Source organism: Ctenopharyngodon idella, chromosome 18, assembly GCF_019924925.1.
Source record: "Ctenopharyngodon idella isolate HZGC_01 chromosome 18, HZGC01, whole genome shotgun sequence".
NCBI lineage: Eukaryota > Metazoa > Chordata > Actinopteri > Cypriniformes > Xenocyprididae > Ctenopharyngodon > Ctenopharyngodon idella.
The window spans coordinates 35,572,546-35,594,076 of NC_067237.1; the positions used below are offsets into that span (position 1 = coordinate 35,572,546).

Genomic DNA, 21,531 nt, shown 5'->3' on the forward strand with positions numbered 1-21,531 from the left:
TAAAACGACCAATTCTAGCAGGTCCAAAATGAGATATTGTAATTTTAGAGATTTTAATCGAAACAATACATCTATAAGAAATGAACAGAAGCAATGTTATACCTTTCAATATTACTGCTGCACAGCACAGTCGAAGTCCGCAAACTTGCGCTCTTTACTGGGTACCGCCTGAGACTTATACCGACCAAGAGTCATAAAGTTTGTGCTTTACATTTTATAATCATTTAGATTCTATCGCAACTGCGTTTTCGAGATTTAAAACTCACCAAAATAGTAATTAATAGCTTACATAATTGTAAGACTAAAAACGCAACAAAACAAAACAAATAAGAAATAGGCCTAAACTCATAAAACAGAGAGCCTTTTATTGATTCCGTCTTCTCTTCGAAATGCAATGATGAAGATGATGACTGTCTCTCCCCCTTTCGTGTCATATAAACCGATCACATGACTGAAACCCACAGATGTAAAAAGCTCATTTTGCTCCAAATATAGGCCTAAGCTTTATGAACATCACACATCATGTGGTTGTCCGTCAGTGTGTAGGTTACTGAGAAACTTATTAGACTGATACGCCTATACGCAGCTCTCAGTAATTTATGAAAATTGACCACACATATGAAAATCCTTTAAAGAATAGTATAATAGAATAATAGAAAATAAATCATAATAGGAAAAAATCATTAATTAAAAAAAGTAAAACACTGATCAAAATTGATTGACTGAACAGTGCTGTTATTTATAATGCCGTCATAACATTCCAAGTGATATAATTCAGCTGATGTGGTGGCCTTAGGCTAGTGCATGCGACTAAATCACGCACTCCCTCTGGTGTTTTATTGGATAAATGAGAACTGCAAGAACCACTGGCACCACTGGCACAAAGCATAAAGTCATTGGGCCTCATTCATAAAACACAAGCAGAACGAATTTTTGTTTAAATCGTTCGTCGTTCGTATAGCCGTTCTGACATAATTTTTCGGATTCATGAAAAATGTTCGTATTTTCAAAATGTTAGTTGGTATGCTCCTTACGATGTGTAAATGGTGAGTAAAACATTCGAACGTTCTGTGTTCTTTTAGGCATCCCGATGACACTGCATTTTCCTGCATCCACCATAATATAAAATAAGATCCACCATAATATATTGCAAGAGATCGTTTTTTTTTTTTTTTTTTTTTTTTTTTTTTTTTTTGTAGTTAAGAGTTGAAAACTGTTCAACTTTGAATAAAATGCAACGCTCGTCACTGTTACTTTTTACCCAGCTCTCCAATCACATTGGAGGAGGGGTGGGACAAATACTACACCGACCAACAATCCTACATGTACAAGTCACTTTTATTTATATAGCGCTTTTTACAATGCAGATTGTGTCAAGGCAGCTTTACAGTGATAACTGGCAAGTAATTTCAATAGGGCCTGGCTGCAGACAAGATGCACTCTCAGTAAGATTTTCATTTATTTGATTTTTAATTCTTATGCTTATCAAGGCTGGATTTATTTGATGAAAAGTACAGATGCAAAAAATACAGTAATATTGAAATATTGCTATTCAAAAGTTTTGTATTGTAATATATTTTAAAAATGTATTTATTTCTGTCATGCAAAGCTGAAATTTCATCAGCCATTACTCTAGTGTTCAGTGTCACATGTCAGAAATCATTCTAATACGCTGATTAATCATCAATGTTGGAAACAACTTAATTCTTTTGCTGCATAATTCTTTTTATAGCCTGTTATAATTTTATTCTAAAGATTCTTTGAAAAATAAAAAATTAAAAAAGAACAAATTTATTCAATATTAAATTCTTCTCTAAAAACATCTTTACTTACACATTTTAACAAATGAACATATATATTCTGAATACAAATATTAATTTCTTTCAACAACAAAAAAAATTATAATAAAAAAAACTATTACCAAACCTTTGAAGTGTAGTGTTTATTGTTACAAAAGACATCTATTCTGCTGTTTTTATTCATTAAAGAATCTTGAACAAAAACAACAACAAAAAACAAACTTCACTGGTTATTAAACTGATACACCAGAGAAAAAAAAAAAAAAAAAAATCAACACACAGCAGTTGGTGATTGTTGAGTTTTGTAAATGTTTATACTTAGCATTGTAAAAAAAAAAAAAAATCTAGAAAAACATTACATGAAACAAAGAAATGGACAACTGTTTCTTTTTTTTTTTTTTGTGCGACAAAAGATTTTGAGGTGCATGTTGTCCACCACATTTTCTAAAATTGTATACATGTCCTGCATAAATGTAAAGACAAACATCAGTGGCTTTACAAGATCTTCCTCTATACACTATGCACTGAAGAACTGTTCCAAGGCCTCAATGGCTTCTTCATCCTCCATGCACAGTATACGAGGAAGCCAAGAAGATCACGCAAGTTCTCCAAGCACCACTGACTGGCAATCTTATGATCCGTCATGATACGCACCTAAGAAATAACAATGCAAAAGAGGATTATTAAAAATATGATGAACAATAATGGCTGCAACCCCTCTAATAAAACCTACTTTTCGTGGAGCCACCTGCTTCTCCGGTGCAGACTCAGGGGTGAAACCTTTTGTTTCATCTTCCTAAAAAACATATGAAGATTGAATTTGAACCTGTTATCTTTAGTACTACCTTTTTAAAAAGTAACTGGTACTTTTTCTGAGGAGCTGCAACAAAGTAAAAGGTATGAGTTACCTGTTGTATGTGGCTTTTCCTGTTAGTGGAAAAAAAACAGCACAAGTTTAGCTATTTTTTTTATGATAACATGCCATTTTTAACCTCATGATTCCCAAGTAGATGCTTTTACCTGAGAAATTTGTTCAAACTTCCTCTTTTGCAACCTAAATACAGGCTGCTGCTCAAAACATAAAAGTTTATGCCCTTTGTAAGCTACACTGTCTCAAAGTTTATATATATATATATATATATATATGTAATTGTATAGTCAAATGGGGCATCCAGCACAATGTACAATGCAGACTATAAATGAAAGACAAGTTAGTATTAGGGCAAAATGAATATAATATTAACCACCAACATATTGTACACCTTACCATCAACATGAATATGCCACAGTCGTTTCCATATGGTTGTCCTGGAAAACCCTTAAATATAATGAAAGGAGGGAATAAGCATAATTTCATAGATAGACAGACAGATAGACAGACGCACAGACAGCCAACCTGTAAATCAAGGCCTGTTTTTTCTGTCCATTGTCCGGGTATTATCCTGTATGCAATGTCCCTGTCAAGAATGCAAAGGACAAATACATGTAACGCTGTACAACAACCTTTCTGCATACAGTAATATCTACAACAGTGTCTATCAAATGGGGGCAAGTTTCAGATACACTGGACATCCATAATCTCAGTATAATTTTTGTTTATTTTTCTGCCTTGGCAATCACCACCGATACAGTGACAAAGCCAAAATTAAAATAGATTAAGCCAGAATAAAATAGAGAACCCCAGTATGAGAAACCTGCTTGTGAAATGCTCACAAAAGAAACAAACTTTAAAGTTCAAGCAAACAACTGAACTCTCATTTACAACCAACTTGCAGAAGAGAGACTAGTCTAAAGGAACAGACCAGCTCTAAACAGCAGAACCAACATCTACAGCTGGGGTGACAAACTCAGTTCCTAAACACACCTGATCCAGCTAATCAAGTCCTTCAGGCTTATTTGAAAACTACATGGATTTGGGGAAGAGTTGGAACTAAGCTCTGCAGGGCTGTGGCTTTGAGTTTTGACACCCTTTATATGCAGAGTTGTCGGGCCTTAAGCAGAAGTTCTGTATCACCTAGGAACGTCTCGGTTACGTATGTAACCCTCGTTCCCTGAAGGAGGGAACGGAGACGTACGTCAGTAGTGACCGACGAATTGGGATATCGCTAGAGAGCCCTATCAGCTTCGAGTGAACTACAACAGGCCAATGGAGTTGGCGTGCGATATTTGCATAATGCGCACCGCCCCCGCCAGGTGGTATAAATAGGGGAGCAGATGCAATCGCACTCTGTTTTTCGCTGAGGAGACAATCTAGTCCGCACTACAGCGAGGGTACAGCAACTGTGGCGACGGGACGTACGTCTCCGTTCCCTCCTTCAGGGAACGAGGGTTACATACGTAACCGAGACGTTCCCTTTCAGTCGGTCACGTTCGACGTACGTCAGTAGTGACCGACGAATTGGGATCCCAAATAAAGCGCCACAGTATGAACCCCTTCCAGTGCCCAGCGCAAGCTCTAGCCACCCGGCGCACCAGTGGGACGGGGAAGGGGGCGAGCTTACGCCGAGAGAGTCTACTGCTGTTCCGACATACCCACTAAGTAAACTAGACTACACTGGGGAAGCGAACCCGTAGGGGACGCTGCGGAGACCACTACCCACCCGTAGGGGAAGAATTTACATGGAGAGTACACATATGGACTGGCCGTGGGCAGTACGCATATGGAGTCCCTGGGATGGCTCCACCTGGGTAGGGGGAGACTCATCTGACAGGTGACAGCAGAGCTGGCTCTGCTAGGGAAAGACACGGGCTCGCCGTAGGGAGTTGACCGTGGACAAATACACACATGGGACCACTCACGTGGAGGGGTCACGACATGTGGAACCCAGCCAAACGTCAACGTCGGTGACAGAGGTTTGGCCTGGCATCAGACACTCCGCAATGTCCGAGCCGAAGGGGGAGGCGGAGGAACTCGACAGGGTTCGCCAAGCGGGGAACTCGACTGGAGTAAAAAGGATGCACGTATCCGGCCCAGGGGGCGGGAGTGGCATTGCAAGCCGACACTAGAACGGGCTCTTCGCGTCTATCGGCTGGTGGAAGCGAGTACACGGGAAGATACCGGTTCTACACGAAGGCTATAGAATCTAGCGAACGTGTTAGGTGTCGCCCAGCCCGCAGCTCTACAGATATCTGTCAGCGAGGCACCGTGCGCCAGCGCCGAGGAAGAGGCCACTCCTCTGGTGGAGTGGGCTCTCAACCTGAGCGGGCAAGGCACGCCCTGGGACTCATACGCCAGGGCGATGGCGTCCACTATCCAGTGGGCCATCCTCTGCTTGGAGACAGCCTTTCCCTTCTGCTGGCCTCCGTAACAGACAAAGAGCTGATCTGAGGTCCTGAAGCTTCGCGTTCTGTCCACGTACAGGCGCAGAGCGCGGACGGGACAGAGCAAAGCTAGGGCTGGGTCTGCCTCCTCCGAAGGCAGCGCTTGCAGGTTCACTACCTGATCTCGAAAGGGAGTGGTAGTAACCTTGGGCACATATCCAGGCCGGGGTCTCAGGATAACGTGAGAGTCACCGGGCCCGAATTCCAGCCACGATTCGTCAACCGAAAATGCGTGCAGGTCCCCTACCCTCTTGAGCGAGGCCAATGCAACCAGGAGGACGGTCTTTAGGGACAGTACTTTTAACTCGACTGATTGCAAAGGCTCGAAGGGACGACCCCGGAGAGATGTAAGAACCAGGGTCAGATCCCAAGAGGGTACAGAGGGGGGGCCGGGGAGGATTCAGTCTCCTTGCCCCCCTCAAGAACCTGACGATCAGATCGTGCTTCCCTAGCGATTTACCATCAACTGCATAGTGATGTGCGGCGATAGCGGCAACATACACCTTGAGGGTGGAGGGAGACAGCCTTCGCTCCAGGCCCTCTTGCAGAAAGGAAAGCACGGTTCTGACCGAACATGATCGGGGGTCCTCTCGCTCTGGTTGAGAGGAACACCATTCGACGAATAGGTTCCACTTCAGCGCATAGAGGTTCCTCGTAGAAGGAGCTCTAGCGGAAGTGATGGTGTCTGCGACCGCTTGCGGGAGATCACTCAGAACCTCCGCGTCCCGTCCAGGGACCACACATGGAGTTTCCACAGGTCGGGACGCGGGTGCCAGAGGGTGCCCCGTCTCTGAGTCAGGAGGTCCTTCCTCAGAGGAATGGGCCAGGGAGGTGCTGTCGCGAGGAGCGTGAGGTCCGAGAACCAGGTCCGAGTGGGCCAATATGGAGCCACTAACAAGACCTGCTCCTCGTCCTCCCTGACTTTGCACAGGAGCTGTGCGAGAAGGCTCACTGGGGGAAACGCATATTTGCGTAGGCCCCGGGGCCAGCTGATTGCCAGGGCATCCGTGCCGAGCGTGCCGCCGGACAGGGAATAGAACAACTGGCAGTGGGCAGTCTCCGGGGAGGCGAACAGATCTATCTGTGCCTCGCCGAAGCGCTGCCAGATCAGCTGGACCACCTGGGGATGGAGCCGCCATTCGCCCGGAAGCGGAGGCTGCCGTGAGAGCTCGTCGGCTGCACGGTTGAGCACGCCTGGGACGTGAATGGCCCGAAGCGACCTCAGATGCTTCTGACTCCATAGCAAGAGATGGCGGGCGAGTTGCGACATACGGCGGGAGCGTAGACCACCCTGATGGTTGATGTACGCAACGGCCGCAGTGCTGTCCGAGCGGACCAGTACGTGCTTGTCTGTCAACAGCTCCTGGAAGCGGCCCAGTGCAAGACGTACTGCTAGCAACTCGAGGCAATTGATATGCCAATGCAGTTGGGGCCCCGTCCACAGACCCGACGCTGCATGCCCGTTGTACGTGGCCCCCCACCCTGTGGCAGAGGCATCTGTGTGGACCACAGCATGCCTGGACACTTGTTCGAGGGGAACTCCAGCCCGCAGGAACGAAGGGTCCGACCACTGGGTGAGGGTGCGACGGCAGTTCGGTGTCACGGGGACACGGAACGTACCGCGCTGCCACGCCCATCTCGGGATCCAGCCGCGGAGCCAGTGTTGAAGCGGCCTCATATGAAGCAATCCGAGCGGTGTGACTGCGGCTGCGGATGCCATATGCCCCAGGAGCCTCTGAAAGAGTTTCAGTGGGGCCGCTGTCCTGCGCTTGAACGTACTCAGGCAGGTCAACACTGACTGGACGCGCTCCTCGGTGAGGCGCGCAGTCCGGGCGACCGAATCCAGTTCCATACCGAGATAAGAGATCCTCTGCCCGGGGGAGAGTTTGCTCTTGTCCCAGTTGACCCGAAGACCCAACCGACTGAGGTGAGCTAACACCATGTCCCTGTGTTCGCACAACTGCTCCCGCGAGCTGGCCAGGATGAGCCAGTCGTCGAGGTAGTTGAGGATGCGAACGCCCTGTTCCTTGAGCGGAACAATGGCCGCCTCCGCAACCTTCGTGAAGACGTGGGGCGACAGGGCCAGCCCGAAGGGTAGGACTTTGTACTGATATGCCCGACCCTCGAACGCAAACCGTAGGAAGGGTCTGTGACGAGGCAGAATCGAGACATGAAAGTACGCGTCCTTCAGGTCGATCGCTGCAAACCAATCCTGGGGACGGACGCACTCGAAAATGCGCTTCTGCGTAAGCATCTTGAACGGCAGCCTGTGAAGGGACCGGTTCAGGACACGCAGATCCAGGATTGGCCGTAGCCCACCGCCCTTCTTTGGTACAATGAAGTAGGGGCTGTAGAACCCTGACTTCATATCGGCTGGAGGGACCGGCTCGATTGCATCCTTCGCCAGGAGGACAGCAATCTCCGCCCGGAGAACAGGTGCATTGTCCAGGGACACCTGAGTGTAGTGGACACCCCTGAAGACCGGGGGACGCCGGGCGAACTGAATCGCATAGCCGAGTCTGATAGTGCGAATGAGCCAGCGGGACGGGCTGGGGAGCGCTATCCAGGCTTCCAGACACCGAGCCAGCGGGACCAAAGGCACCACAGACGCACCGGGGGTGGGGCAGCGAAGCAGAGTGCTGGAACCCGACTCGGACGGCGCAGCGGCCCGAAGTGGGGTCAGACTCTGCGAGGTGACAGTGTGAACGGGAGACGGCTGGGGGGCGGCCTCGACCATCACACTGGGACCTGCTGGCGAAGTGAGAGTGGGCTGCGAGTGGCAAGGCGGAGCCTCGCGCGCTGACAGCCACAGTCTCTTGTGACCTGGAGGATTGGGAAACTGCTCTTTTTGTGATGAAGTGGGTACCGCTGGACTCCGAAGAGCCAGCGGCGGGACAGACAATTTCACAATCTGTGCTGCCGGCGGCGGGGTGGAGGCAGCAGCGGACCGCCGGGGCAGGACGTGTTTGATAGCCTCAGCCTGCTTCTGGGCGGCAGAGAACTGCTGGGCGAAGCTCTCTACCGCGTCGCCGAAAAGGCCGACCTGTGATATGGGGGAGTCCAGGAACCGATATTTGTCGGTATCCCTCATATCAGCAAGGGTCAGCCAGAGGTGGCGTTGCTGGACCACAAGCGTGGCCATCGCCTGACCAACAGAACGTGCCGTCACCTTAGTCGCCCGGAGGGCGAGGTCCGTGGCGGCACGCAGCTCCCCAAGCAGCTGCTGGTCAAGACCTCCCTGGGGCATTTCCATCAACGCTTTTGCCTGATGAACTTGCAAAAGGGCCATGGCATGCAAGGTGGAGGCAGCCTGTCCGCAGGCTCTGTAAGCTTTCTCTGTCAAGCCTGACGAGAATTTACAGGCCCGGGATGGGAGACGCGGCTCACCGCGCCAGCCAGAGGCCGTTGGACACAGTTGCATCGCAACAGACCTCTCGACTGGGGGAATCCGCGTATATCCCCTAGCCTCCCCGCCATCCAGGTTGGTGAAGGCGGACGAGGGACCAGGTCTCGCACGAACGCTATAGGGCGTCCGCCAGGACCTGGTCACCTCATCATGCACCTCCGGGAAGAATGGCATCGGGGCGGGGCGCTGGGGACCAGCGCGGGCCGCCCCGAGGTGCCAATCATCGAGCCGAGAAGGTTCGGGACACGGTGGAGGGTTCCAGACGAGCCCGACCTTCTCGGCAGCCCGGGAAAGCATAGCCGTCAACTCAGGATCAGGCTCGGACAACGCTACGGTCCCAGAGGGAGGTAACGCAGCCGAGTCCTCATCTCCCGAGGACTCTTGCTCACCTTCTGATGCCGCGATCGACATGCAGTCATCCGCCGGTGCTCCGAAAGAAACGGCTGGTCGCTCCGTAGAGGGACCAGCACGCTCAGTCGGCAACACCACCGGTTGCAGTGAGGTAGAGGGGACAGGGGCCCGCGGAGCGGCGCTCGGCGGGGAAGCCCTGACCGTGATCCTCAGATCACCCTGCCTACACGCCGGCGCACCGTCACCCCGGCCGAAGCCAGAGAAAACGGCGGCACGGGGCATAGGGGAGGGGACCCCCGCTCCCTGAGAACCAAGGAACGAGAGTCTCGATCTCAACACTGCAATAGTCATGTTCCCACAGTGAGAACATGAACTATCCACAAAAGCTGCTGCTGTGCTGAACGCCCAGGCACGTGATGCAGCGATTGTGGCCGTCAGCGGGGACCAATGAACGACCGCATCCAGTAACGCACAGACGAAATGACATCTTGAAAAAGACGCAGGGTTCGTCTGTGAAGCTCTTTTAGGAGGGGAAAAATTCAGCTCTCTTGTGCTGAAGCACACAGGGAGTGTCATGATGTGTTCGGGTACACCACTCCCCGAACACAACGGAGGAACCGGCCCAAATCGCAACAGACACAATGCTGGGAATTGGAAATTGTGTGCTGTAAAAACAGCAGTTGAGAGCTTTAAGCTCAGGCTCCTCGGGAAGCTCGCGACCTCGCTGAAGTGCCGTTACACCAACACAAGAAGAAGAAATTTTCCTTTCTTTTCTTTAGCTTGAAGAATTCACTGAAGTCTGAAGCTGGAAACACACTAGATGGCTCCGAAGCGAAAGACAGAGTGCGATTGCATCTGCTCCCCTATTTATACCACCTGGCGGGGGCGGTGCGCATTATGCAAATATCGCACGCCAACTCCATTGGCCTGTTGTAGTTCACTCGAAGCTGATAGGGCTCTCTAGCGATATCCCAATTCGTCGGTCACTACTGACGTACGTCGAACGTGACCGACTGAAAGGGAACTTCAGTTTGGAATTTGGAATGAGATGGTGCTGAGTGACTTATGACAATTGTTTTTTTTGTTTTTTTGTTTTTTTTTGACAATTGTCATCTGTACCTCTAAAATGAAAGAGGGGCCCTGATGAAAAAGGTCTGAGAAACCTGCTTGAACAGATGAACTTGATCAATGAACCTGAACAGAGAAAGATCATAGGAACGTGACCTTCTCTAAACAATGATTTTATCTAAAGACCTCAACAGTGATTTGTATCTCTGGTCACCAAATCCATGCGGTCTCATAACATTTAGAATCTAGATAGAGAATCACTCTCTGTGCTGGTTTCAAAACCTAAAGAAATTCACTTTAAATCAAACTATTATAATGACATGTACTCTATAAACACATACTGCATTTACCATAAAAATGACAATGCTTTCATACAATTATCAAAATGTTATAATGTGTAACTTTCTGAATCATAAGATTTTCATTACGTACACACAACTGATAGTGTTCTGGTGTCCAAATGGGAATTATCACAGCATCTTTTAAGTGAGCATCATCCTAGAGCAGCAATGAAAGATTTTTAGTCCAAACATATGATTTGTGAGCAAAACTGGGAATGAAAAAAATGCATACTTACAGGCCTACTTAACACTGGATTACAATTGTTTGGGGGCAGCTGTGTTGGTAAGATAAACAGGTCAACAATATGAATGTTCTTTCCCTGTAGAATATTGTGTGAAGAATCAGTCTGGCTAATCTTAATTTTAATATACAGATGAGTTTGATAGATTAGAAAGTACCTTTGACGCTGCAATTTGGTCAATGAGTTGAAAACAACCATTTCCAATCTAGAGAAACATATATGTAAGAGATGATGCATGGCTAGCTGTGACTGATTGACATAAATTACAACCCTTACGAAAACTAACCATAGTTTTACTGTAGAAAAATCCATGTTTTTGGTATATTGACTTAATAAACAGATAATACAAATGGAAATACCATGGTTAAACTATGTTTTTTGTAGCCAAACCATGATTAATTTGTGGTGACCATGGTTTTACTACAATAACAGTGTTGTTTTTAGCAAAACCATGGTAATTTGAAAAGCCAAGTTGGGCTGGTTATATTCGGGACAAAATGGTAATTAAATTAAGGAAGCACTTGAAAAGTTCAGACGCAAAAACCATCTGAAATTGATGTGCCAGATGATGTGTTTAGGTTCAGTAACTTTACTTTAATATCAATGTATAGGTTCTTCTCATTGCCATTAAAGTGAAATAACTGAACAGAGACATATGAGCTTGATAAAAATGCTAATTTTAGAGCTAAATTTCAGATGGCTTTAAGAGGGAACTCTTCACTTGTAGCAATACATATAGAAAATTGTATCATAAATGTAAAACAACCAATATCTTACAGTAGACTCCATGTCTCTGTTTAACCCTAAGGTCCAAAAATCTGCACGGGTCAGGCATGCCTTTGCTGTTCGAATAATCAGCTCCTTTGCAGGCTTCTCTATGTCCAGTATGTAGTTGAGCTAATAAAATTGCAATATTTGGAAATGCAAGGTTAAACACAAACTTATGCAGATTTGTTGTATTGTTGATCTTATGAAACTAACCAGTTCTTTCTGAGCTGAATGGTATGTTAAAAACCACGATGCTCTGCAGGCAGTAATGTTTTTGCAGTTTGTGACTTCTTCGCATTGGGGTCCACGCTCTTCAAGAAGGGTCTGGCTGCAGACACATCTCAGAAATGCATGCACACTCAGATACATGCAGTCTCAGCCGCACTTGCGCAGTCCGACACGCGTTCTCAGCAGCTTGTGGACACTCAGATACATGCGCTTTCAGACGCACGCGTTTTAATGCACCTACAGGCCACTTGTAAGAATATTTATGCAATTCGTACAAGATTAAGTTAAAGTAAAAGAGTTGTTCATTATTTGGTAGATCCTGATATTTATCTGGTATATCCCACATGCAGAGGTGTCGACGTTATGCACGCGTTTTAGAGGATTCGACGACCATTAAATAATCGATGTAAGTATATTTACCTCATTCATACAAGATTAGCTAGATGTAAAAGTGTTGTTTTAATCTATAAGATAATGACCCTATTGGAGAAAACAACTACTTTATCAATAATATGGCTCCCTCGACACACATTTTCATTATGCGGAACATTATCCATCACAAAAATGCATCAACAAACCAGAAGATGTTGGAGGGACAGCTACAGCGTGGTCACATACCTCACAGCATTGAAAATGTGGTCCTCTCTGACTTGGGACAAGCAATTTTAAGTCAGTATCCATTCTATTTCTGTTATTTCTAATCAGTACTATTGTTAATAAATTTGCAGATCAAATTTTTTTTTTTCATCTGTCTTTCTCAGCCCCATGTTCCACTGACAAGCAAATTTCTCCTGGCTTGGGGTTAGGACCTGAGCATGAGTTGAGGACAATGGTAAGGATTTTTTTATTATTAATAATATTTTTTGTTCCTTGCTAATTCTTGTAAATTTTTTGTTTGTCTTGAAATATGCAGAACAGTGCAATTGTCACAGACCCGCCAGGCTCATCCGTCAGCCAATCAGAGCGCACTCCTTCACCCTGAGTACTAACCACGCGCACCTGATCCCCATCACCACACAATCACCGCCAGACACTTAAGCACAGCACTCACCTCAGTTCACTGTCCGGTCTCGACTGACACAAGGACTGCTACTCCCATGCTCTTGCATTGTGAGGAATACTTACCTGGTTTATCTCAGCGATTCTCCTGGTCTCTGTGTAAAGTGTCTGCGTGTGTGTTCTCCTACCGTTCCTGTTTGGTCTGTCTACCTCTGCACCAGCCATCCGCCACGAGTCACTCACCTGCAAAGGAAAAGGACAGTATTACCATTCTTATCTACCATCACAAGTATCTACTTCACAGTCACTTACCTGTTCATCTGTTTATCCTACGCTGTTGTTCAATAAAGTCACTCATCATTACTAACCTGTTGTCTCCCACTCCTCTGTCCGTAACAGCAATAGGGCCTGGCTGCACAGCAGCTCTAGAAGAAAATGGTGTCTTGTCCAGCTTAAGTAAATTCAGTATTGATTCATCCCTTTGTAAAAATCAATAGTTATTAATATAGTTAATTTATCTATACATCGGCTCTGGAGAAAACAGTGATTTCATCATCCATCTCAGTTTAGTTCACGTACAATAGTGTCAATGCGGGCAGATCAAAAACATTGTTGAATATCAAGTGTCCCCAACTAAGCAAGCCAGAGGCAACAGCGGCAAGGAAACCAAACTCCAACAGGTGACAAAATGGAGAAAAAAACCTTGGGAGAAACCAGGCTCGGTCGGAGGGCCAGTTCTCCTCTGGCCAACATCAAACAATGCATGATTTTTGGTTACAGGTCATAAGTCAGATTGGGATCACAACAGTCAAAATATTTAATCCAGTTGAAGTACAGATTCATCACGCTGGTATGGAAACAGTTTGTTGGGGATCTGTGCCACTGGCTGTCGTGTCGATGAGGCCTTCACAGGGGATGATCTAGTTGACACAATCTCTGCTGACACTTCAGGGATGCGTTGTGGTACCTAGGCGCAGGTCCTCTATCTGATCTGGATACGGCCCAGATCCGATTGACTACAGATCTGATTGATAAACAGAGAGACTAATATTAGCGTAGATTCTATTTGTCTTATGATGTAACAATCGGGTGTTATAGGAAATGTTCCCGGTTCCGGCTGATCTAGTCTCAACTTTAAAATTCTGTAAGTTTTATTATGAAATTCAAACAATAAATACCGTTTTGGCGTTCTTTAATGTGACATGACAGATCACTGTATCGCCTCAGATCAAGGGGCACGTGAACTGCATGTTGAAAGGACCAATAGCCTACAACTTACTGAAATGAATCATGTCTCATATAATCGCTCAGTGCTTCAACCGTGGATGTCAATAAAAAAACAATGTCTCGTAACATTACATTTACTTTAGAAAAGCCATTCAGTGTCCATAAATGCTAAAGCGAGAAAAATGCACTCTACTGAGCTCTTTAATAGTTATTATTATACTGTCATTACTATAAAAATGACCTTACTGTATATAATCATAAATCACTTGTAAATTTTAATCTTCATCAATAATTTGACAGCTGAAAGGGTTCCCAGTATAGTTCACAACATTAGAAAAATTTTTTCCTTGATAAATAAATTAGCATGCTATTTATCCATATGCAAATGAATTGATATTGAATTGAATCGAAATTAAAAGCGAATCGCAAGCTTATAAATTTAATTGTGAAATTTGTGCTATTACACCAATCCCCACCCAACCTGCAGGAATGTTTCTCAATCCAAACTAAACTCAAAAGTTGGCAGCCCTGCTGTATTAAAAGAAATGTTACATGAAATATACAAGAATAACTGTTTGTGTTGGAATGAATGTCTGAACTTCAATAGCTACTATGTATCTAATGATAACATAGCATATTAATAACTGCATGACTTTTGACAGGTTATGTGTCTATTGTATAGTGATAATATTCCAGTTTAAGAGGGATAGTTACCTCCAGACTAGCAGAATATCTTGAGAAATATAATGTATTAGAGCCCTCACAATATGGCTTTAGAAAAAACAGCACCACGTATATGGCTATTTTAGACCTTGTGGAGAAAATTAATGATGCTTTTGAAAGAGGAGAGTATGGTATTGGTGTTTTTCTGGATCTTTCAAAAGCATTTGATACCACTGATCATGAAACCTTGCTTGGTAAATTAATGCACTATGGTGTCAGGGGAGTAGCACTCCAGTGGTTTGAGGGTTATATCTGTGGAAGAGAGCAATATGTGAATGTTGAGGGACTAAATTCCTACACAAAAAGCATTGAAACTGGGGTTGCACAGGGATCCATTATGGGACCACTTTTATTCATAATTTATATTAATGACTTTGTTCTTTGTTTGTTTGTTTCATATCATTGTTCCAGCAACATTCACAAAATACGTTTCGCCGATGACACAAACCTGTTTATATCTCATAAAAATATGGACCAACTGGAAAAATGTCTAAATGAGCAATTGGCAAAGGTAAACATATGGTTCAAATGCAACAAACTGTCTTTAAATATTAGCAAAACCTCTTATATTGTCTTCAGCCCAAACAGACGTGATGACAGAAATTACAATATAAATATAATGATAGACGACAGAGCTATCCAAAAAGTAGACTCAACAAAATTCCTAGGAATTTTCATAGATCATTCTCTAAACTTCAAAAAGCACATTGACGAGCTTGTCAAAAAATTATCCAAAACTGTCGGTTTATTCTTCAAAATAAGACATCTGCTTCCATTTGAAGCGTTGTTGACATTGTACAGATCTCTGTTTGAGCCTTACCTGAATTATTGTAATGTGATATAGAACAACACATATCCTACTTACACTGCAAAACTTCAGGTAATACAAAAGAAAGCCTTAAGAGCAATTACCTGGTCCATGCCAAACTCCCCGACAAATCCTCTCTTCCATAGATATGGTCTTCTAAAGCTTCCTGAAAGTAACTTCTATCATAATGCTTGTATAATGTATAGCGCTGTTCACAAATTAAACAGCAGATTGTGCAAACTTATTCCACTATACTCATCTTCGCACCAACATGATACAAGGAAAAAGTCTCTTTTAAAAGGGAAAATCAGGAACTTAAAATGTACTAGTTTCAGTGTCTGCTATAGAGGACTACAAATATGGAATGAGTTAGACAATGATATTAAACTGTCTGCCTCACTATCCATATTTAAAAGAAATTTAAAATGTAAGCTGCTGGAAAATTACAGTATATGACTGATATCGCAGCTGAGGTTCTACCTTTATTGTATTTCTCCTTGTACATGTGGCAGGGAAGTATGCAGTGCCTACATGATGTAATGATGAGTAAACTGCATATTTATATTACTGTACCAGACCTACACAAAAATCATGACCCTTTATTCTCCTTCTCTTTTTTTTTCTTCTTCTTTTTTTTTTGTTATTTGTTTTGTTATTGTTGTCTTTTATTTACTTAAAGTATCTAAAATCTGCCAAACCATCTGTCTTGCCTGCACTTGGTGATGGACCCCGGCCATAAGCTGCATAGCTTCTTAGGGTGTCCATTTTCCACAGTGTCAGAAATAATATCTGCACTTATGCGCATGTAAATGTTGAATACTATATATAGTTGTGCTATATGTGCATGTGTGTATATGTGTATGTGTAAACATGTACAGATGCAGTGGAAATAAATTGAATTGAACTGAATTGAATTGAAAAGTTTACCCAAAAATGAAAATTCTGTTATTATTTGCTCACCCTGAAGTTGTTCCAAACCTGTATGTGTTTCTTTCAGCTGTTGAAAACAAAAGAAGATATTTTGAAAAATGCTGGTAACCAAACAGTTGACTGTAGCCATTGACTTCCATTGTATAGAAAAAAAAATGGCTACCGTCAACTGTTTGGTTACCAGCATTCTTCAAAACATCTTCCTTTCGGTTCAGCAAAAGGGAGAAACTCATACAGGTTTAAAGTGACATGAGTGGGAGTAAATGATGACAGAATTTTCATTTTTTGGTGGGCTATCCCTTTAAGGGTGTTATGCCATTTTAAAAATCATTATTTGTATGTTTCTTCTACATATATGTATACAGTATTGTATTATTTTATCTTTCAGTGTACCTAGACGGAGAGATGCAACATTTTCTAGATGAGGGAAGATCTCAAGCTTTCACAGCTCCTCTTTATCAAGCAGCATGGGACCCTAATTCATATTTTATTGATAAAGCTCTAACAATCAGGGTGCAACTTTTCCCACAAGGTTTGTTGGAGAATTATGCTGAACATTATTTAGATTTTTAGCTGTTTTGGTCAGCCACCACATTCTATCTCATGACAAATTCTTCATTTAGGCATTGAAGAGAGCAATGAGGAAATGGACAAGGAGAATGTTGGACCAAAGACAGAAAATGTGCAACTTTAATAGACTTAATGAGACAGCATCTTGAGTTAGATGGGTCCGGACCTCCACAAAGCTAAATGCTAGAATTAGGAGGGGTAGGGGATCAAAGAAGCAGATGTGGGCAGACATGGCCGGAAAGTTATCTGAATAGTTTGGGGAGGTTTTTGATCCAGACAGTCTGCAGAAAGTGGAACACACTTGTAGATGCATACAAAAAGATCAAAGACAATAACAAGAGCACAGGAAGAGGTAGTATGCGTTTCAAATATCTGAATGAAATGGATGCACTATTAGGTGCAAATCATGATGTGGAGATCCCAGTTGTAGGAACCTCAGAGGGGCTTCGCATTCATAGGCCTAATGTAGTTAATGTGGAGGGGACACAATCACCTGCACCTAGTCAGTCCAGCCAATCTCTGCAAGGTGGCACAAGTAGGCATAGGGTGAGAAGAACAGATTATACTGCCGTTTTACAGTTCTTGCGTGAGTCCGAAGCTGCAAGTCAAAGGAGACATGAAGAGTTGCTAAATGAGATGAGAGCTTCACAGATGTCCTTTGAAAATATAATAAGGGAATACTTAAATAAGATTAATTAAAATTGGCTTGAGTCAGTAGACTAATTTTTAAATTTCTACTGTGGTTTTGCAGTTTGTACATCTTTATTTTTTGACATTGCTATTGTTTACCAAGAGGGACAGAATACATTTTTAGTTATATACTGAAAGCATATGTGAAAGACAAAGTGAACTTTTTTGTTATTTACATTGAGACATTTTCTTTGTTTTTTGAAAATAAATGAAAATATGAATGAACAAATCCAATGTCATGTTAAGTAAGGGATAATACACATCCAGCTTCGCGTCGGGGTCCTGATCACCCTGTCGGGGTATATTCTGAGATAACAACCATATGGATGTACATTATCCCACTTATTAAGTAAATAATTAGACACAAAATATTGATCTGAGTCGATCTGAGTGCGCTTCTGCAGGGAGAGCAGTTGCTCGTGCGGCAAGTTCAAACTAGACAGAAACACATTTAAGAGATACAGTACAGTCATACAGCATATTACGCGGCATTGCGCCACATAAATAATTATGGGGATAAGATATTGATCTGAGATTAAACTGATTTAAAATCGTACCTGTTTGTTATCTTAATCCATTACAGTGAACAAAACAATAGTCGCAAAATGGCAGCAGCCGCGTTTGTATGAAACAAGAGAGCGAGTCCGCGATACCCGATGACATAATTAAATAACTACACAAAATTTGACTGCTTTTTAATATTTTATTACCAAAGGCAAAACTTCCACGAGGAAAACCCGTTCCTAACAAGCATATAGCCCTGCAGACTTAAGTAACCCGGATGAGCCTGTGTTAACTGTTTTCAGCGGTTGTTATCGGGGAATAACACCGCTGGATGGTGCCATTGACCAATCAGAATCAAGTATTCCACAGACCCGTGTAATAATGCAAAATAATAAAGATCAAATTTGTTAGTTTATTTATCTCACTACTTTTTGGCTGTTGAAAAATAATTGGCATCATATACAAATTGAAAAAAGGACACAAAATCAATAACATAAATATACAACCACAGCAGGAAGGGGTAAAAATAAATTTGTCCTTTTAAAAGTCAGTGAGGCTTGTGCATTCTAAAAGTGCCCCTGTTATGGATTTTTGAAAATTACCTTTCATGTAGTGTGTAACATAGCTCTAAGTGAATGAACACCTGCAAAGTTTTAAATCTGAAAGTGCACCATATATAAAGTTATTGTCTCTTAAATGTAAGAGTCATCTCAGAGTAAATTAAACTAGTCGTTTGTAAACCGAATCCCAAGCCGTTTCGTTGTGACGTCACAACGAAACGTCACAACAAAGCATTGCCCGCCCACTTATTGCACGTGCAGACACCAGGGAAAATTAATTTTTTCAACAATACCACAGCAGTACAATCTTTTGTTGTGTTCCCGCCTTTTTACTGATGACTGCTTCTTAGACTTTGAGGAGTTTATTGCAGGATTCACAAAACGCTCTGTCTTAAAATATGGATCTATGCCCAGTTTATTTGGACCAGCTTGCTCCTCTGAATCTCAACCTGTAAGTATGATTAATAATTGATGTTTATATTTTCTAGCGATTGTTCAAAATTCGTAGTTTTGTATGTTATGTTGTGTAACATACACACTAGTCTGTATGTCTCCTGCTACTCAACTCAACTCAACTCGGCTTTATTTATATAGCACCAATAAAAACAACAATTGTTGACCAGGGTGCTGTACAGTATAACAAACTAACACCATGTACAACATAAATTACAGTAAACAAACCAGACACAGCACACATCAACGATAATTAAAAGCCAGAGAAAAAAGATGGGTTTTGAGTTTTGTTTTAAACTCAAGTAGTGTAGAGGCAGTTCTAATAAAAACAGGTAGACTATTCCAGAGTTTTGGTGCAGCAAAAGCAAAGGCTCGGTCTCCTCTTGATTTCTGTCTAGCCCGAGGAACGTTTAACTGTCTCTGGTTGGAAGACCTAAGAGACCTTCCAGGATTACGAACAGATCCTGAGAGCTTTAAAAACCAGCAACAAAACTTTAAAATCAATTCTGTAACGAATTGGGAGCCAATGCAAAGATATCAGTACCGGGGTAATATGCTCTCGTTTACACACACCAGTAAGGAGCCTAGCAGCAGCGTTTTGTACCATTTGGAGATGGTTAAGAGATGCTTGGTTTATACCCATATAAAGGGAATTACAATAATCAAGCCTTGATGACATAAAAGCATGGATGACCCTTTCAAAGTCCTTAAAAGAAAGAAATTGTTTTACTTTAGCTAAGACTCTAAGATGGAAAAAAATGGTTTTGACTACCGTATTAATCTGCTTGTCAAATTTTAGACCATTATCAAAATACACACCCAAGTTCTTCACTAGTGGTTTCACACATGAAGACAAATTACCAAAATTTAGACAAGGGGAGGTAGCAGCTTCCAAAAACTCAAAGACTATAATCTCTGTTTTGCTTTCATTGAGGTGAAGAAAATTTAAGGACATCCAGGCCTTAACATCTGCTAGACAAGCCACCAAAGTATCCCAACCCAAATGATCAAATCCCAGAGGCAGATACATTTGGGTATCATCAGCGTAACAATGGAGATACCGTGTTTCTTAAAAATTGACCCCAGGGGAAGCATATACAAAGAAAATAAAATCGGTGTGAGAATGGAACCTTGGGGGACACCACACATAAGAGGAGCTGCATCTGAAGTAAATTCACCAATACCAACAGAGAACCTTCTGTTATTAAAATAGGATTAAAACCATTTAAGGGCATTTCCCTGAATGCCCACCCAGTGCTCCAAACAAGAGAGCAGAACAGAGTGGTCAATAGTATTGTAGGAACCTTTTTCCTCATTGAAGCAGAGACCAGGAGACGTTGGGATATCTTTCAAGCAGAAGTTACTCTTTATTGAGAAACGCGCTGTGCGTCGCTGTAGTCATCCAAGTCCAACTAAGGCAGTGTCAATTGTAGTTAATATACATTCAAGGGGGAGGGATACATACAGTAGAGGTGGAGACAATCTAAACAAAGCATGCAAATGCAGTGAAAGAATCAGCCCATTCCCAGCATTTTCCCAGCCCTGATCTAATCAGCATATCAGTGTCATTCAAATGCTGTGTCTTGAGCTTTTCATGCCAAATGGTCAGGAAGTGCATAAAGACACCTGTGCTGCCTGACTTGATTTTCTTAGAAAGTCATCCTTTTTACCTCAAAATGTTAAATACAATGTACTTCACCTTATTATTTCATATGATGTTATGTCAGGACGTAGGATCAGCAGATCTTAAACAGATTCTTAAATTTGTAATCCCACAGTCCCCCGTTTGAGAGTTCTAATAACTCTCACATAATACAAATTTAAACCTTCTTAAATCCCTTCTATACTATAACCTATGTTTGTTAACATAAGTCCCATCTTCCAGTCATGTAACTTGAAATAGTTACAGGCACATACATCTTATTCTGTGTCATGTCCGACATTTACACAAGTGTTGTTCTTTTACTTGAGTAAACTGTTGACACACATATACAACACAGGGTGGTAACATGTTGTATAAACTACATGATGACACAGAAAATGTAGCCTAACCGTGGATGTCTTAAAAGTCCATGGTGCCTAGATAGCTGTGGAGTGTGTTCCCTGTAGAGTCCATTTCCAACGCATTTCCATGTCTGTTCCAAGTTGCTCAGGTGATTCTTTGTTGTTGTGCAACTCCGAGTTGCTCAGATGACTCTGTCGTCATGAAGGTTGTTCATGGATATCTGAGGTGATGCTTTACACCAGATGCTGCTTATGAGCCGTCATGGCATACCTGCAACACAAGAAAACAAAGAAACAGCAGACCAGCAGTATTCATGTATAGACTTTAGTACATTAGACCTCTGATGATCGTATAGTTTTTAGGTCTAACTCTTATCATAAACTTCTAGTGATCGTATAGTGGTTTTGTTCTTCTTTTTCTTAACCTAGTCTTAATCAATTTGACACCTATAGACCAGTAAGATGGGGATAAACTACTGAGAGGGGGAAAACTATGAGGAAGTCTTCACCACAGGGTTGGCCCCCGAGGCCTGTTGCAC

The 21,531-nt window shown here is 43.1% G+C and overlaps 1 protein-coding gene and 1 long non-coding RNA gene across 3 annotated transcripts; one reads left to right on the top strand and one right to left on the bottom strand.

The window, feature by feature from the left end:
- Positions 1–1,320: 1,320 nt before the first annotated feature.
- LOC127500289 (uncharacterized) lies at positions 1,321–11,244 on the bottom strand. Of its 2 annotated transcripts, XR_007926297.1 has the most exons (6): positions 10,378–11,244; positions 3,196–3,256; positions 3,067–3,117; positions 2,708–2,726; positions 2,533–2,595; positions 1,321–2,453 (listed from the first exon to the last, which is right to left on the bottom strand). XR_007926297.1 is itself a non-coding variant. In XM_051871373.1 (5 exons), the coding sequence occupies exon 1, from the start codon at positions 9,451–9,453 to the stop codon at positions 5,830–5,832; it is 3,624 nt and encodes a 1,207-aa protein (XP_051727333.1). In that variant the 5' UTR covers positions 9,454–11,232; the 3' UTR covers positions 1,321–2,453; positions 2,533–2,595; positions 2,708–2,726; positions 3,067–3,117; positions 3,196–5,829. The 2 variants fall into 2 exon arrangements, 1 of the variants encoding a protein (XP_051727333.1); XM_051871373.1 differs by having other exon boundaries at positions 3,196–11,232.
- Positions 11,245–11,261: 17 nt separating this feature from the next.
- On the top strand, positions 11,262–13,977 carry LOC127500356 (uncharacterized). The gene is made up of 3 exons (XR_007926315.1): positions 11,262–12,193; positions 12,286–12,356; positions 12,438–13,977. It is a non-coding gene; the product is annotated as an uncharacterized LOC127500356 (long non-coding RNA).
- The last annotated feature ends 7,554 nt before the right edge of the window (positions 13,978–21,531 follow it).

What these genes read in the sequence shown, in the direction of transcription:
- LOC127500289 (XM_051871373.1), bottom strand. Translation starts at nt 9,453, where the DNA reads ATGACACTCCCTGTGTGCTTCAGCACAAGAGAGCTGAATTTTTCCCCT.